This window comes from Colletotrichum fioriniae (genome assembly GCF_027942845.1).
Source record: "Colletotrichum fioriniae strain IMI 355084 chromosome Unknown scaffold_15, whole genome shotgun sequence".
NCBI lineage: Eukaryota > Fungi > Ascomycota > Sordariomycetes > Glomerellales > Glomerellaceae > Colletotrichum > Colletotrichum fioriniae.
In genome coordinates, this window is record NW_027076851.1 from 1,329,970 (window position 1) to 1,346,707 (window position 16,738).

At 53.0% G+C, this 16,738-nt stretch overlaps 3 protein-coding genes across 3 annotated transcripts; 1 reads left to right on the forward strand and 2 right to left on the reverse strand.

Annotated features, from left to right (window-relative positions):
• Positions 1-2,598: 2,598 nt before the first annotated feature.
• Positions 2,599-5,048, reverse strand: N0V96_010863 (uncharacterized protein; the record flags this gene model as incomplete). Its single annotated transcript, XM_065759081.1, has 3 exons — positions 2,599-2,729; positions 2,786-4,517; positions 4,686-5,048. The coding sequence occupies 3 exons, from the start codon at positions 5,046-5,048 to the stop codon at positions 2,599-2,601; spliced, it is 2,226 nt and encodes a 741-aa protein (XP_065612391.1).
• Positions 5,049-10,489: 5,441 nt separating this feature from the next.
• On the forward strand, positions 10,490-11,651 carry N0V96_010864 (uncharacterized protein; the record flags this gene model as incomplete). Its single annotated transcript, XM_053196887.2, has 2 exons — positions 10,490-10,579; positions 10,659-11,651. 2 exons carry the CDS (start codon positions 10,490-10,492, stop codon positions 11,649-11,651), a joined length of 1,083 nt encoding a protein of 360 aa, XP_053045575.2.
• Positions 11,652-12,601: 950 nt separating this feature from the next.
• On the reverse strand, positions 12,602-13,440 carry HEM4 (uroporphyrinogen-III synthase; the record flags this gene model as incomplete). The annotated part of the gene is made up of 2 exons (XM_065759082.1): positions 12,602-13,144; positions 13,432-13,440. 2 exons carry the CDS (start codon positions 13,438-13,440, stop codon positions 12,602-12,604), a joined length of 552 nt encoding a protein of 183 aa, XP_065612392.1.
• Positions 13,441-16,738: the final 3,298 nt, after the last annotated feature.

Genomic DNA, 16,738 nt, shown 5'->3' on the forward strand with positions numbered 1-16,738 from the left:
TTTCCGCAGTCCAATTGACTGGTCGTTCCCGCACCGTAGTGTTCACCTCTGGCTTCGCCTCGTATAATTCTGCAGCGGAAGACCAGCTCTTGGTCCCAGTTCGTGTTCTTGCTGCGCAGGTAGATCTTTCGAAACCCCCTCTTGTTTCTTTATTTTTGGAACTCGTTCTGGGAGCGTAACAGGCCTCCAGAACTAGGAAGAACAGGCTCTCGCCCGCTTAGCTCGTTGTGTGACCGCAAACGTTGGGAGACGCGCCCTAAGGCTTAGGGATATGAATGCTCTTGCTGGTCATGAGGCATCCGTGAACCACGAACACAAGAGCAATGGGGTGAAATTCTAGTGCAGTTCCCGACAGCCACGTTCCGAGAGGAAGGTCCTGAAGAATCCAGCGCTGAGACACCAAGTACGCCATCACAGCGTCAAGGCCAAGACTGGTAGGGATGGGAGTGCCTTCGAAGTATTTGGATTTTCCAGTTGCGTCCTTGGGAAGAGCGGCGACAGTAACGTTGAAGCGAGCGAGGCGAGTGAGGCCGCAGAGGACAAAGAAGGTCAGGCAGAGGTGGTCGATGGGTGTGCGCAAGCCAAGGGCGAAGGCCACAGAGGCAGGAGCGACGCCGAAAGAGATCTGTGTCATGTATCAGCCGGGCTTGTTCTAACTCAATCCCGCCAGTAGAGACTCCGTCAATCTCTGCCAAGGGTCCTGGGTGTAGACCATCCACCCCGGATGAACGGATTTGTCGCTTGAAAACGTACCAGGTCAGCCAGAGAATCAAGCTCTTGGCCCATCATACCGCTCTTCTTTCTCCACCGCGCAACTTTACCGTCCATGAAGTCGAAGAAAAGGCCGAATGGCAGGAAGGAGAGGGCGAGGTACAGAGTGCTAGTGGACGAGGGATCGCCGAGACAGTAGCGCAGAGAGGTGAAAATTGACATGACACCACAAGCTCCTATTCCACAGCAAGTCAGCAGTGCTCTTGTTCTCAAACATCTCACAATGACCTTGCAGTGCATCCGGTCTCAAAAGACGCTTCTCGCTTGGAACAATGTGCGGAAGAAGCTGGGGATATGCGAGACCGTACCATTACAGAGGGTGATTGCGTCGGCGAGGTGGAGGGCGCGGATCAATGAAAAGTGACCAGGATCGGCCGCAAGAAGGAGATTCTGCTTATCGTGGGCTGCATTGAAAGCGACGCATTAGCTCGAGTCGCATCTGAAGAGGGTAGTGCGTGCAACATACCAGGCTCGGCGAAGCTATCAGCAGCGTCTTTGGCTACCTTGCCATTGGTGGCTACGCTGCTTGTCCGTTTCGACATGTTTGGTTGGGGGTTTCCCTGAGGCTAGGCTGTGTGGACTTTATAGACGTTGTCGGAGGAGAGAGACGGTGGATTCTTGTTGGTACAGCCGATCAATCTCGTGATTTTTTCCTGGCTCTTTTGGAAATCTCGACAGTGGACGTTAGAGGGACGAAGCACGAGAGGAGGTATGAAAGCGGAGAGAAGAGAGGTTGAGAGGATTGAGATGGTTTTTGCACGCAGTTTCGTGGAGTAGGAGGCAGGTGTAGGAAGAAGTAAGAATGGAGGTGCTGGGCAAGCAAGGTAGGTAGGTAGGTAGGCATGAGGTAAGTCGGTCACACTCTTCCGCCTCAAAGCCAACTAGGATAGCTGGGGAAGGCACATGCCGTCATAGCCCTGTCGTTCTAGACCTGAAGTCGACTAGCGGGGAAGCTGGTCCAGCTCACGAGGTCCCGTGCACGTGATTTACTGCATGGCGTATAACATTGCACGGCGGTCCAGGCACCGCCAACAACTGGGAAATCTTGGCACGGGCATCATATTGGCATATGCCAGCCACATGGGGGCCACCCACGTACCTTTCCTTGGGGTAAGCTACCTCAAGGGACAACACCTTTTTGGCCAACTACATTTTTGGCAGGTTTCTTTACAGAAGGTTAATGCCCATGTCGTACGTGCCGCTTCGAGGTCTAAGCTTCATGTATGTAGCCGTGTATTCATTTCGTGTATTATTTACAACGACGATGCAGATCACTTGTTCATCTGCTGTGAAAACCACCTTCGCTTGTTGCGTCGGAGTGGCCACCCAACCCAATTCACCGTGTCCCATGCGTAGTCTTGTCCATTTCCAAGGCATCCCGTCTGCTCGGTATTCCTAGGCCGGTATCCCCTTCATTTGATGCTCGCCATCCAGAGATAGCGTGCCATAGTTTGGGATGGAATACTCCAGCATAAGACGGCTGTCTTGGCGTGCTTCGCCAGGAAGCTGTAGCAAAGACGCGCAATTTCCATCATGGATTTTGGACGAGCCAGGAAACCATGCCACATAGATGATGGCACTGGTGCTCCCATTCTGCCTCCTATTTCGTAAATACTATTAAGTTTTATCTCCAGCTGCCGCTCGTAAGAATGACAGAAACGCCACTGATTTCCTTTATCGAACAATGAGGATCGAAAATCCGTCGACCCAGGCGCCACAGGAACCTGCCACACCGCAAATGGTGTATCCTCTTGGGGGTATCATAGTATGTCTGTCGGGATGATCAGCAACAACCGACGATTAAATGGAAATTGCTTTTTCCTAGACTTACGTAGATCCGCCCTGAGCATTGCCAAATATAGGCGACCGTCTGCCCAAGCTCGTGAGGACCTGAATTGCATCAATCCAAGCACCCGAGCGGACGTAAAAGCCTGAGATGTATTCACCCCGGCGAATATCTAATGGGTATTTGTTAGTTCATAAGCTTTGCTTGGTCCAGGCAGAAAGGACGTACCAAAATCGAACGCATCGCCACCCTCTTTACCTCCCCGCTTCCCAAATAATTGCGTTGTGTCGTCGTCGTAAACGAATTCCATGCCGTCTACTGCGTATCCATGGTAGAAGATGATGCGGGAGAGCACTCGGTTCTGTTTTCCGCCGCTCTCAAAAATGATTTCCTGTGGTTCAGTGCCATCCATGGCTGAGTTGCCCAGAGGCTTGCCTCTGTAGGCTGTCTTGCCGAGCGGACCAGGTGTCAGTTTGAAAGAAGACTCTTTGGAGCACAGCTTTTTGAAATCGTCGATATCCAAGGAACCACCGCCATGCGATTTGACCGACACCCTAAGCCGCCCCTTCCGCTTGTTCTCTGGGAGCTTCTCGCGTAGCTCGCGGTCGTTCAGAGTTAGTTGACGTTGTACCGAACTGTTTTCGAGGGGGTATTCAATCCATTTTCGGCAGAGATCATCGTCCTCTGCGAATAGCTCGATAAACGCGATTCCAGTCGCCGCCATTACGACCACGTTTCCACTCTCAACTGGGAAAGCATGGACGCTGTCGTCAGCGTTCATGGGGGGATCGTTTGGCAACCTGAAGCAGGGATGGGCGCGGAAACGTAAGCAATCAAGGCGGTGCCAACCGCACTCGTCGTCTTGAAGAACCAGGCCCCCCTTGGACTTGGTCCTTGTGCAAAATGCCTCGCGGGTCACGAAGCTGCGATTGAGTGTCAGGTAGTCGCGGAGCATCACACCAGATTCCTGATGAGGACATCCAAATAGGTGACCTGTCTCGTGCAGATGAGCACCAATCCCGATGTTCGCTGCCTCCCAAGAGCTGCCAGCCTGGTTGCAGTCGTTGGCGACATAGGTGAGGTCAGTCGGAGTGCAATCCGTAAATGCAGGGACGACTTCTTCGAAACTCGTGGGATAGCTTTGCAGGCAATGGGACCCGAAAATGGCCAGGTGCAGATCGCCTGCATTACCGCCCAGCGCCGCGTGACCCCTTACAACATTCGCCTCCTTGTCCCATTGCGTATCGAGCATCAGCACGGAAACGTACTGCTTTTGACCACCTAGTGGCCTAAAGTATTGTTTCACCGCCTCAGCAGCTATTTCGTATAGGTCCCCCTTCTTGCTCGCCTTCTCATTCTGCTGCGCCAGCTCGAGATCTCTAAGTTCAGCGACTGTCTTGTCTGACCTGATGATATGGATCCTGGCCTCGGAGCGCAAGTTTCCGTTCTCTCGATCTCGTTGGTTCGATGTGCCGGCGGTCCATTCCTCCTCAAACCTGAAGACACGACGTCCAAGTTTGTTTCGCCACATTTGCTCAGCTGTAAAGGCTTGCCAGAGGTAAGCGGCCATTCGGAATTTGCGGACTGCCGTCTCCAAATCATTGCCCTCTCGCTCGATCCTTGTAGGCACCGCATCGAAAGTCTCGGGAGAATCCTTGGCAACCACGATAGCGAGCTGCAGCGGAGGTGCATTATTCGCCGGCAACATGTGAATCGTCAAGTAGGATGCGTGAATTGGATTAGATGACGAGCTGTTGGGTAACTTTGGACTTGAGAAGTCGAAGCGGATCTTGTTTGGGCCTGGCTGTAGGTAGACGAGGGCCTTGAAATTGGAGTTGCATGCGGGCCAACATGTTGGTGGAAAGTTGTCGTCGAGTCGGGTTACCGAAACAGTGCCATCGAGAGAGTGCTGCGAGGAGTCGCCAATAGTCCCGTGTACAAGGAGAACCTTTTGGTATACCTTGTCAAATATTAGCAAAGCGCTCGGAAGCTGCGGCTAGAAGTTGGTGGCCGCGGCTGCGGATGTCTGTGGCTGACCGTCTGAGCGAAGCCGCCAAGAGCATGATTGGAGAAGCGAAGGTGATACCACACGGGGCCACGGCCCATGCATATGATTGAGATGACTTACCCAGGCATTGTCGGTGATATTTGCAATTCGGGGCGCATATTGAGAAACTGGCAATGCCGATTTCCCGCCCACAACAGGAGAACCGAGGCCTGCCATACCAGAGACGCTGTGTCGGTGGGAATTGGGGACGGGTTGCAGCGGCGGACGAGCTTGAGGATTACCCCCATTGGAGTCCTTCACTTGGAGATCGAGAGCAGAATCGGAGGCTTGAGCCATGGATGGTGGGGTCGAGGCACCGCTTGTGGCAGTGGGAGTGGTCATGTTGCTGGCATCGCTAGAAACGTCGGTGTTTGAGCGGTCGGTCTTGAAGCTGGCTTTCGAACGACGCCGAAGTCCTCTGAAGTTGAGAATGGACGGAGCCATTGTGCCTCATAGAGCATGCGACGGCTCAACCGCAAACGAGTGATAGCTTCAGCAGGAGGTGTTTTGGCATGTGCAGCGTCCTGGAGGAGCAGATGATGCAAGTTGCAAGAGTCGGGTTCGGGTCCAACGGAGGGAGGAGCACAGAGCTGAGTTGGGTTTGTCTGAACGAGCAGAGGTAGATAGGAAGGTAGGTTATCGAAGACAGGGAGAATCCCAACGGCAGTAGAACCCGGACGGGGGAGGGTGCTTCGAATCGTGTCACTGATCAGCGAGTGGTATCTGCAACGAGTGTGTGTTCTTTGCAGAATGGTCGACGTTTGAAAGTAGGCGACGTGGGCGGATCTGCAGGAGTGCGGCTGCGATGAAGGACACTTGACAAGCAGCAGCAGATGCGAGAAGGTAGAATTGGCAGCGCAACAGGAGAGCAAGCAAAAAAGGAAGAAGAAAAAAGGGCGCAAGTGGTCTGCAGGGAAAGTAGGGGAACAGACCCAGGATGGGATGAGAGAGGGCGGGATGAGAGATGGGATGATGGGGGGGAAGCTTGGGAAAGAACTTCAGAGCCAGAGGTGACCAAAAAAAGTTGTCCAACAATTGGAAGTGTGCAAGTGTGCAATACCGACCGGTCTCCATACTGCGTACCTCCATGCAATATCCAAGGTCCGGACGCTTGCTCCAGAAGGAGTGAGGTGTGGTCCAGTTGGTGTCCACGTCTACGTCCACACTTCACGTCTCACGGCCCGGCTTGACAAGCGTATCCGTAGTCTTGATGCCGTCTCCATTTAAGAGCCGACAGATGCAGCTAGACATGGAGCGAAATCCAGATTTGCGCGTCCAAAGAGGGACAGCATATGGATGCGCTGTAGGCAGGTACACTAGCATAGTACGAACGGGTGCGCAAATTGAGGTGCAGCACAACGGCAGGACCCATGTCGAGATTTGCCTGTGGATTCGACGATTCGTACATACATTTGCATAAGAGCCCTGCTAACAAGCCAGGTAAGGTAGGCATGCTGGTCGGCAGATAACCGGCAGCAAGTTCGTCGATGACGTTGCGGTGTTTCGAGAGTGGGAAACATGAGTACGAATTGAGATTGCGACCGGGGGTTTGGTTGACCAGGAAAATGGAGTTTAAAAAAATAAAAATAAAAAAACCAAGACTGGGCAAGGAGATGGGCTCCAGTGTCCCGACCTCGAAATTGCGAGATAACGAACGTTGAAACTCTCATTGACAGATCAGCGTACTCTGTGCCTACGCGCTTGATGTCCACCTAGATAGTAGCTATCTAGGTAGCTGAGGCAATGTAGGTCTATGTCGATCCCTTTTCGGAGTACGCAGATAGCCATTGCCATTTCTCCTTGCTAATCCCGCTCAATTCCATGCACCTTCCTTCATGTCGTTCTCGGTGTCCGTACGAAGCACGCGTACAGCTGTCGCATCGCATTCAAGTTTCTCACATCCACATTGATAAAGGCTCAGCCAACGGAAGTGGGGGGGCGACTGCCAATGAGATTTGTATTTGGAGGCTAGCGTCATGGCCTTCGTCAACACCACGCAAACAAGTGCGGCTAGCAAGAAACCAATAGTACCTTAAGTACATACAAGTTACTCAAGCAGCCTACCTAGGTGTGGTACGTGTCTGTATCCATACTTTCACACCAGGTTCCCGAACCTGATGGTGGCTGATTATCTGCAGGCTCACGGCTGTGGCTGTGCTACCTTACCTTCCAGTTTCCCACCTTTCAGTAGTGCGTGCCTATCAGCATGGATGATGACAGGGCAGCCAGCCAGGCCCGGGCGGCAAGGAGTCAAGGACCAGGGGTTGAGGCGTGGGCGCCGAACCGATGGATCCACCTGTCGAAATGGAAAGGTGTGATCGAGATGAGGAATTCAGTCACCACCACTGACCAGTCACCACCACTGACCAGTCACCACCTTACCATCGCCTTCGCGACATGCTGCACACCTCCAGGCTCTAGCACGGCAAGGTACGGATGGGCAGCCACTGGGAGCTAACATACCTATTCAAATCTTATCTTGGCTCGGTGGCCGATGCCTTGTTCGACTTAGTTGGAGTTATACTGTGTAACAGTACTGTTCTCGATCCGCACCTTGGGTGCTTGGCAGCTCGATTTCTTAATAACGAGATACAGCGTTTGGATCTGTCTCTCGGTGGCCGCATGTCCGTTGCCCGCCGACCAACGTGGCACTCCAGAATTTGCGTGTCGCCCTCTGTAATTATTCCATCCACCTTCCTTGTTTGCAGATTCTATCACCGAGCAGCCGGTAAGGAGAACACTGATTGCTTCTGCAGTCCTGGCAAGAACGTATGGCTCCAATCTGTGTCTGCGAGAGTTCCTCTTCTCTTTAGTGCGCCCCAATTCCGTTGGGTCGACGGCAAAGATCAACTGTCATGGTCGGTGGTGGCTTCGGGTACCTGACAATACCTACCCACTAGCCGTGCCGTGCCGATTGCCATTGACTGTCGACTCCGACTCACGTCGCCCGCAAGCCCACCGTGTGGCCCATTGGTTTTATTTTTGGCCAAAGTGGGCAATCACGGGAGGGGGAGAGAGGGAGAGGGAGCCGTGCTGTACGGAGTATCAGTGGTTTCCCCGATACTAAGAAACCGGTTGAAAGTCTTTCCTGTTTGTCTGAAATTTCTTGGTAGTGTCCCCCTGTCAGGCGTATACCGCAGCTAGACTGCTTCCTCCCTGCACCATCCTGCACATCTGCATGCTACGTAGTCGTATCGCCCAAGGGACAATAGGATCCGGATGGGCACTTTCCCATCCGTGGATACCTTACACACTTAGGTATTGAATTGCTTGCGGCGACTATCCGTTTATCCATACTCTGCCCTGGGTATGATGGACAAATAAACACACGCAACTAGGTCCTAGCATCCTTAGTTTGTGGATATTCGCATAAAGAGATCCGATTATCCGTCTTATTCGTAGAGTGACAGAGTAATTACGTACCCGTCTTGGATTACGCACATGCCTCGATCTCCAATTATCTCCACCCACAGGAAGGCATACCATACGGAATCAGGTCCGTCAGGCGTTCGTATTCTCATGATCGGCAAACGGGGTGCTGCCGCATGGGCATTCTCCCTCTTGATCCTGCAAGCAAGCATGAGAAAGCCATGCGTGTTCTCCAATCGCAGCATTCAGCAAAGAAGATGATGCACTTGACGACGTCTACCATCAAGACCGACCCATTTTCTTGATGCTTTCTGTAGGTAGGCTACGAGTATCAAAGGTACGGATACCGAGTAATTGAATAATATGTTGGCTGATGTGGGTCTAGACATCCAGAGAGAAGGAAACGCTGGTGAGCTGAGACTGGCTTCTGACAGTTGCTTCTCGATGACATCCAGCTCACCCTCCAAGACTTGCTCATTTTCACCCCGCGAGGCGCTTGTTGGTCCCTCGAGACCCGAACAACCAACCACGCTTGTCTCAAGATGGTGTCGTAAACTGGGTGGCAGGGAGAGGTTGACGAGCCTCCGCGTGGGTTGCAGAGTGAACTCACTTCGCTAGCTTGCGCGTGGGTAGGCGCCCAAGGAGCTGTTAGCATCGACAGGGGTCTTAATTGATTTTTCCTTCCTGCCCCTGGACTCCGAGAGCACTGGGGAAATGACCACCTATTTTGACCACGGGCACCTTACGAATAAGGTAGAGGATGCCCTCTTCGGCACATGGACACCTCTCTTGCATGCTCTTCCCGCACATGTGATTGGTAGATGAGTGCCCTGCCAACGGTATCTAGTGTGAAAGGAATCTCACAGGCTGGAATGCTGGACAGTGTCATGTCCATACAAGGTCTGGGACGCGTCGACGTTTCCAGTGACATTCATTCCAGTGACCACGGCTTGCGGAAACTCACTCTTACGGCCAACACGAACACGGTACACCGAATCTTAAGTCTTCCGTAGTGTTCGTATGTCAGGACGGATCAACAGGAGACGGAGTAAGTTCTTGTGAGGAGTATGGCGCATGCTTGCTGTCTTATTTAGTCGAGCCTTTGACGGTGATTGCGCACTACTCCGTACATGACCAATGCGTCAGAAATGGTTGCAGTACAACGGCGTTGAAACGAGCTTTTCGAGGAGCCAGAAAAAGCGAGCATCAGTCCGGTTGGCGACAATTTCCAGCAAGCTTAAAGGTACGAGAAGCATGAGGTCAGCAACGAGGACGAAAGGTTCTTTGGTCCCGCCCTCGCCTCAGTTGCCGTGACAAGTGCAAGTTAGATGAGCAAACCCGCTGTTGGGGAAGCTGGGATCCGTTTTTGGTAAGGCGTTTCTGATCCGCGCCGTCGCTTCTGCCCGGGCCTCGACGAGGGATACCTTAGTTGCTTGGGAAGTCTTAGAAACGCAGTACTTCGTATGTGAGCTGAGCATGGCCCCCCTCCTCTGAAGGAGCCAACACCTCACTCCGGCTGGTCTTGAGAGCGGGTAGCGTAGTGGAGGCTATCGACACTCAGCTTTACGGGGGTCCTCTTGCCTAACCTGCACTTATCAACAGCATTTCTATTACCTGCAGATCAAGATCGATTGCAAATATCCAAAGCAAGATACGGATGAAATGCCTCGTCAATAAGGTGCCTTACCTTACCTTACCTTGAGGTACCAAAGGATAGGAACGGGCAGGTCCGGGCGAGCTCACGAAACAGGACAGCGGGTGGTACCTTCCAGAGCCAAAGTCGGCTGATGGCAGGTAAAGGTAAAGCCTTAGGGGGCGCGTTTGGGGGCGTTTGGCGCTTCAGGTCGTTTCCATGTCAATGGGACGGGAAACCTGCCTGGACTGAGGTGCAAACTCAGAGGGACCCAGAGGCAGGTGGCCCACGAGTCTGGTCGGGTCCAGTGGGCTGTAGGTGAATTTTGCTTCCCGTCTGGGTCCTCCATCCGCTGAGACCGGGCCACTCACTGCGCTACGTTTGCCAGCTGACCTGGTGGAAACACCACTCAATCCGAACTTTCCTCTTTCTCCCCGTTCAGCCAGGTTCTTTCGTTGTCATTCTCCTCCATCGCAAAATCTCGACAACGCAGTGCATGACTTCGATTTGGGACAAGTTCCTGCTCCTGACCTTGATTCCACCTTTCCTTGAGAACACACACATACACCCTTTTCTTTCTCTGCTGTTACATAGACTCCCTCCTCCTACGCATTCCAGAAGAACAATTCAACCCCTCATCCACCATTCCTTTGACCGTTGGTTGCTACGGGCTTCTCAAGGTCTCACCCCCCAGGTCAACGATCGGACCTTTGGACTGGACTCCCGTCACCCAGTATCCTCCTTTCCCCCGCTTTCACTATAGCAGGCGGCCTACGACGGCTACGACACTTCACTTCCCTACTCTCTACCCTCGGATCGCATCGACTAGAGAAGAAGGGCCTGTTCTTATCCAACAGCATCATCACAATCCACGAGATACTGCATGCCCTACCTCGAAGTCATGTCTTCTGTGTGGAAGCAACAACCTGAAGAGGTGGCGGACAAGGTCTTGAAGAGGGTGGAAGTGAGCAAGGTATGTCGACAAAGGGCCGTAACCTAGGCCGCAACGCACCTCACAAAGCAACATGTCGCTGATACTGACAATCTTGCAGATAGCCCGAAGACTACAGAACCGACTCGCGCTCGCCCAATTCAAAACCAAGCATGGCTGGGAAGACCTGACACTCGATACCATCGAACCAAAGTATGAGGAGGAACTGCGACGGAAGCGTTTAGCCGAGGGAGACCTCTTGTCCGACTCCTCTTCGAGCGCCTCCGACCTTCCATATCCCACAAGAGCCCTTATGAGCTCTCCTCTGAAAGCTCCCCTCTTTTCCGACGCCATCGGCTCCAGCAACGGGAGCACCGGCCATCGCAAGCGCACCTACATGGCATCTTTCGATTGTCCATCGTCTAGCCCAAGCAAACGCTATCGCTCTTCCCCTACTCCCATCAAGTCGCTGCACGGTCATACTTCGTGGAAAGAGAGTCATCAGCTTGCGCAGTCATCTCCGATTAAGCCTAGAAGACAGCAGCACTTCACCACATCCACTGGCCCCGATGTTTCATTCTTTCAGGGGGCTCGAAGACTAGCAGACGACCTGGTATCGCCAAACTTTGCGGCAGCCTCGGATGACGAAGACGATCTCTTGCCCGTGCAGTCATTCAGGGCCACAAATATTCGGTCTTCTCCCCCTACAACACCACCAATGCGCAATCGAGTCTTGCCGAATCGTCGTACTAGAGACCAAGGCGCCAACGGTGAACCCGTCAAATCTGGTCAAGAAGGCGCCGACCTTCTGCTGTACCTGGCTGCCTCTCCGTCACCCGCCGTCCCATCTACCAAGACAAGGATGGAGCCTCCTTCGACGCCTCCTTCCAAGGTCAGTCGAGATATGACTTTACCTTCTTCACACATGACCACCCCAGGTGGCGGCAATATGTTCCCCAATACGCCCGGACAAGGCTTCGACTTTGCAGATTTTGTCAACATCACGCCGAGTCCTGCTCAAAAGGCATGGAAGACACCCGTCGCCCTGTCCTCGGCGAGGACTCCCGTCAGTCTAGCCAGGAGACGATTGACATTTGATGAGCCCCTGGCTTGATATGAGATGTCCCACAGACGCGTCTCGTGGCTCTCTCCTCGTCGTCATTATCACCAACACTATACTTTTGAATGATACCAAATGCTGGCCATGATGGTCCGGCATAACATACGCAAAAACCGGAGATGTTACCCAGTCTCTTTCCGCAATTAATTTCACGAGGGACGAGAATAGCTTCATTGTAAGCAACACCGCCAATTTCTCGACAAGGAGACGGTAATACGAAAATATTCCTTTTGAGCCATTGATATTCATTTCACGCGTGGGGCCACGCAAGGGACCAGAGGCGTTGAGAGCGCTAAATCGGACTGAGTGTGAGGCAATTGTATGTTCCTGGCTCAGCAAATGCTTCACATGTAGAAGCTTGTTTCCTGTGTCTTTTTAACCAATTCTTTTTGTAACTTCATCGTTTGCTTAGCAATGGATCCAAAAGGCCCCCAGTTGGGTCTCGTGGTCCGTGTGGCATTCAACGCGTCCTGGGATGCGACGCGTTGAAAGCTTGGAAGAGTTGCGCGTAAGACGCGCGTGGGTCGCGTCTCGAGTTAAATGGACAAGCAGCCAATCAAAACATATCTCAGCCCCATAACGGCAAGTTCTCCTTCATCGTGTGTGGCCGTGTAACGTCGAACGGTCTGGTGATGCTCACACCCTGCATCCAACCTTTCAACATCGGTCGGGTCTCGAAGTAAGGAAGCGCATTGATTATGTGCGGTTTATGCTGGTCTGGAAGTAAAAGACTTGTCAACTACGTATCTTAGGTAGTGATGTATGAAGGTACTGCAATCGTAAGGAAAGACGGGCTGAGGTCACGAAATGATCACATATGGTCATACATAGGCTAGGCACAACCCACCAGTGCTCCCCTTGATCCCCTCGTCGTCATATTATCACTTGGCGCTTGTAAGCGGTTCATTTAACGGTTTCTCATCTTGCATATTTCCAGAAAGACGTTATCTTTGCATTCCCATGAAATCAAGGATTCCTCGCTGGACGCCTGCTGGGCTTGGCTCTTCGGCACAAACATCTGGGTACAAGTTGAACGTTCGTCTTAGAAAGTCCCTCGTCGTCGGGCCGATCGTTGCAATGAACGTTTTGCGTCCCTCGAGCCCGTCCTTCTTGACCTTTCCCGTGGACTCATCTAGCATCCCCAGCCCACGCAGCATGCCTTCGCAGCCAGTCGGGGAGAAGACAACCACCCACCGCGTCGGCCGGTCCTCGGTGTCCTTCAGGTGTTTCTCAAAGTCCTGAGGAAAAGATTCCATGACACCCGTGCCGTAGACCACGACCTCGTCCACCTGGGTCCTCTTTTCGCTGGGCAAAGTGGTGTCCATGAGGGTTTTTGGGATGATATCCCGTCTCTGCTCGCCAACGAGGAAGAGCAGCGGTGGCTTTGTCGGCCGGTCTTGGTACCATTGGCCGTAGTGTTTCAAAATGTACTTGGCCAAGGCATCGCCATTGCCCGTGTGCTCGCCGAATATTTGCAACGGGGTGTGCTGTGAGACCGACTGGAGAGCTCGTGTGGTGGCAGGGCCAACGCTGTAGACTGGTACGTTTTGGAGATGAGGCCAGTCTTCTTCAGTGCCTATCAATCTGGTCAGCTCTGCCCTTCTTACGATCAAAGGGTTCTAAGCCTATGGTACGGGTGTAAATGAGACGGACCCTTTTTCTCATCTACCAGGCTGGCAAACGCCTCTACCGCTCGCTGCGAGGTGAAAATGAGACCGCCGTAAGAGGCGTCAGTGCCGGCATTGATCCCACGTTGCTGCAAGACGTGCCTGACCGTCGCCATGCCCTGCTCCTGAAAGGTGTGGTGCAGGACGGGGACGAAAGCTGGTTCAAAGGCACGCCCGTCACTTTCGCGTGAGAGCAGGTCCTCATACGAGTCGCCTGGGGTTGACTTTGTCTTGAGCAGCAGAACGGGCACCTTGACTGCTGGAGCTAATGAGGGGTTCTGAGCCATGGCGAATGTCTTTGCGGACCGCTGTGTCGTGATGAGTAAGGCAAATAAGTCAGAATACTCAGACGTTTCAAAGTCAATGGATGGAATATCAAATCAATAGTGGCTGACGACTTCCCGCTCAACTGCGCACTTGGGAAGTTGACTTTGTCGTCATAATGGTAATCGCACTGAACGGCGGTGCCCCACCGCGGGCGACTTTGTGAATTTGGGCAGGCGGAGCTGGATTAAGGTAGAGTTACAGTACGTACTGTCTTAGGTAAGTCCGTGGCAGTTCACTTACACGACTCTCTTCGAGCGACTCGCCTTCATCGCCATTGTCAATTTCGAGGCGGATGTCAAGTTCAAAGTATCAAGGTCAATACTCTGTTGAAGCACCAGGGCCACCTGGAGTCCTGGACGAGTTCTTCGTGTTAGATATGCGAAACACAGTGAAGTTGATGAGATTCTTCGCTCAGGGGATAAAAATGGGGGTTTTCGGATAATACCAGACACATGGCCTGCTCCCGAGTCGCAACGAGTAGATAGAGACCCGGTTGCTAGTCCAGGTGAAACTACTCGTACCTGATCACGGATACTTCTGCAAGAACTCCCGGGTTATGGACGCATTTCGACGGTCCGAAAAGACAGCAGTCAGGGTGACCAAATGGGTTGACCTTGCACGACTGCCATGCGGCTCAGGGACAAGAAACACCCCACCTCATCTCTTTGGTACCTTGCGGATGGCGTGGGATCGATTGAGCAGCGGATCCTCCGGTAAGACACCGATTGCAGCATCCGTAAACCATGAGACTCCCGCCTCACACTACACCAAACCAGGACGGTAAAACAAACCAAACCGAACCGAACCTCAATTGCAGATTCTGGGTACGTCGAAGGTCTCCCGGCGCTTGCCGACGGGACCCGGCATCCCGTCATCTCGTCATCAGTTCGGAATTTCAGATCGAAAATAGTGCCTTCCTGGTTGCAATCTTGGTACCTTACTTTTAGTGAGGTGTGGTAGCTTATCGATAACGGTCCGCCATGAACATTCTTACCTACCTTACCTTGAGGTAGTGACGAAGTCCTTCAGCTTACAAATTCCTCCCAACCAAAATTTGAAGACTGTCCGACATCGCGCGCTCTTGGGTAGATCACCCCATTCAAAGTCCCTTGTCGCATCCAATCTATTTCTATAGGGCCCGTCGACACTAGTCTCGCTTCTCGCGACAAGGGCGAAGTTCTCGTGCAGCATTATCGCCATGGCCGACGCCGAGCGAGACCCTCAATTAAGCAGCGCCACAGCCCCCGCGGCGACGGCGGCAGCTGAGCAGCCCAAGCCTTTACCAAAGGGAATGGTCTTGGGCCCAGATGGCAAACCGTAAGTTCCCATAACTATCTTGACGGTAATCTGACGGCGTTGATCCGATCCGACGGTGCTTCCTCACCGGAGATACAGCTGACATGGGTCATCTTTAGATGTCGGTCTTGCTCGTCCAAGAGCGCTTTTTCGAGCTGGGCTTCTCAGATGAACGGCTCGGTCAAGAAACCAACTCCGGTGGCCTCGACGCCTGTCGATGACTGCCCCCCGGATGTCGAGGCCCTCGGACGAGGCACTTGGCAACTGCTACACTCGATCGCCGCGACGTACCCCGAAAAGCCCTCCCCTAGCCAGAAAGACGACCTCCGAGGTTTCATGAGACTATTTTCCAAGCTGTACCCCTGCTGGGTGTGCGCCGAAGATTTCCAGTCGTACATACAAAAAGAACAGATTCGAGTGGAGGGGCGGAGCGAGTTTGGAAACTGGCTGTGCGAGGCGCATAACGAGGTCAATCGGAAGCTGGGCAAAAAGGAGTTTGACTGCAGCAAATGGGAAGAGCGATGGCGGACGGGTTGGAAAGACGGCCGTTGCGATTGAAAGCGGCGCGGGTCGAATTGTATAAATGTGTACAAAACAAGACGAACAACGGCGATAGGCACACGCGGCAGTATCGCAAAAACGGTCAAGGGCGTTAAACTTTGATAGACGATGCTACTCACCCAGTGGCAGCAGAGCAAGGCAGAATGCCGAGCCACATGTAGAATACTATATCCTCCACATAGAACAAAAGTGAAGCAAGCAGACTACATATCTGTAAAGCTTTGCCCAGATTGTATTGCGTGTGAGCATTTACTGCCTACTTGCCAAGGTTTGGGTGTTGTTGCTTGCAGTTGGTTGAGGTGAAGAATGACAGATTCCTGTCTTCCTAGACCCTTATGCATGCAGATCTTCGTCATGCTTTTCCCATTGGCCATTGCTGATCCTCGGTAAAGAACATGATCTGATATTTGCAGGATTTTTTCCACGCAAGAGAATGGGCCAGTGGCAGAGCTGAACTGTCAAGCTGATGGCTGATCAAGTTTCTCGTTGGGGGAACTTGCCCTCAAAACTCGGAGAAGAGGTCAGTCGTTCTCTTCGGCCGCCCTCAGGTTCGGGGGTGAGGCGCAAGCGATTCGTTCGAATGGAACCGCGATATAATTCGGTCTTCGAGCGGCGGTCCGAAGTCGAGCGTAGCGGGTCCCGGGCCCGGCTCCGCAGCTGACAGGCGCACGATGGTTGATGTGCTTTCATTGCGGTTTATTGGGCCGTTGCGCCGTAGCAGGGCCGATAGGCTGGGGCCAACATCAGATCATGTCGAATGGTGCGCCTCTCCCCTTCCCGCCCCCGTTTGCGCACGACGACAACAGGAAGGGGCGGTCAGGGAAACCCGGAAGCGAGGTAATACCCCCCCATGGAACTGTCTTAGTCGTAATAGTGCATTGCCGCTGATCCATGAGGCCTCAAGCTTATGTTATGGTCTTATGTTGGCTCAAAGCAGGATGCGAACGTTCCAAGTCTGGCAACAAGGTGAATTCGTACGGATAAGGAGCGTGGGGGGGTGGGAAACAGGAGGGAGGGCACGCCGCAGGATCCCGACAAGGTGGATGCAGATCCCGCCCTGTCAACGGTTGCGTACCTTGCCAAGTTGCCAGCCGGGCAGCGGGCTTCCATTGCCTCACACTCACAGGCACGCAGGGGACAAGGGTTGGTTGGCCCTGACGTGTTCTAGGCCTTATGCTGCCCAGAACTGTCACTTTTCCAGAGGGCCCAAACCACAAACCACGTACGGAG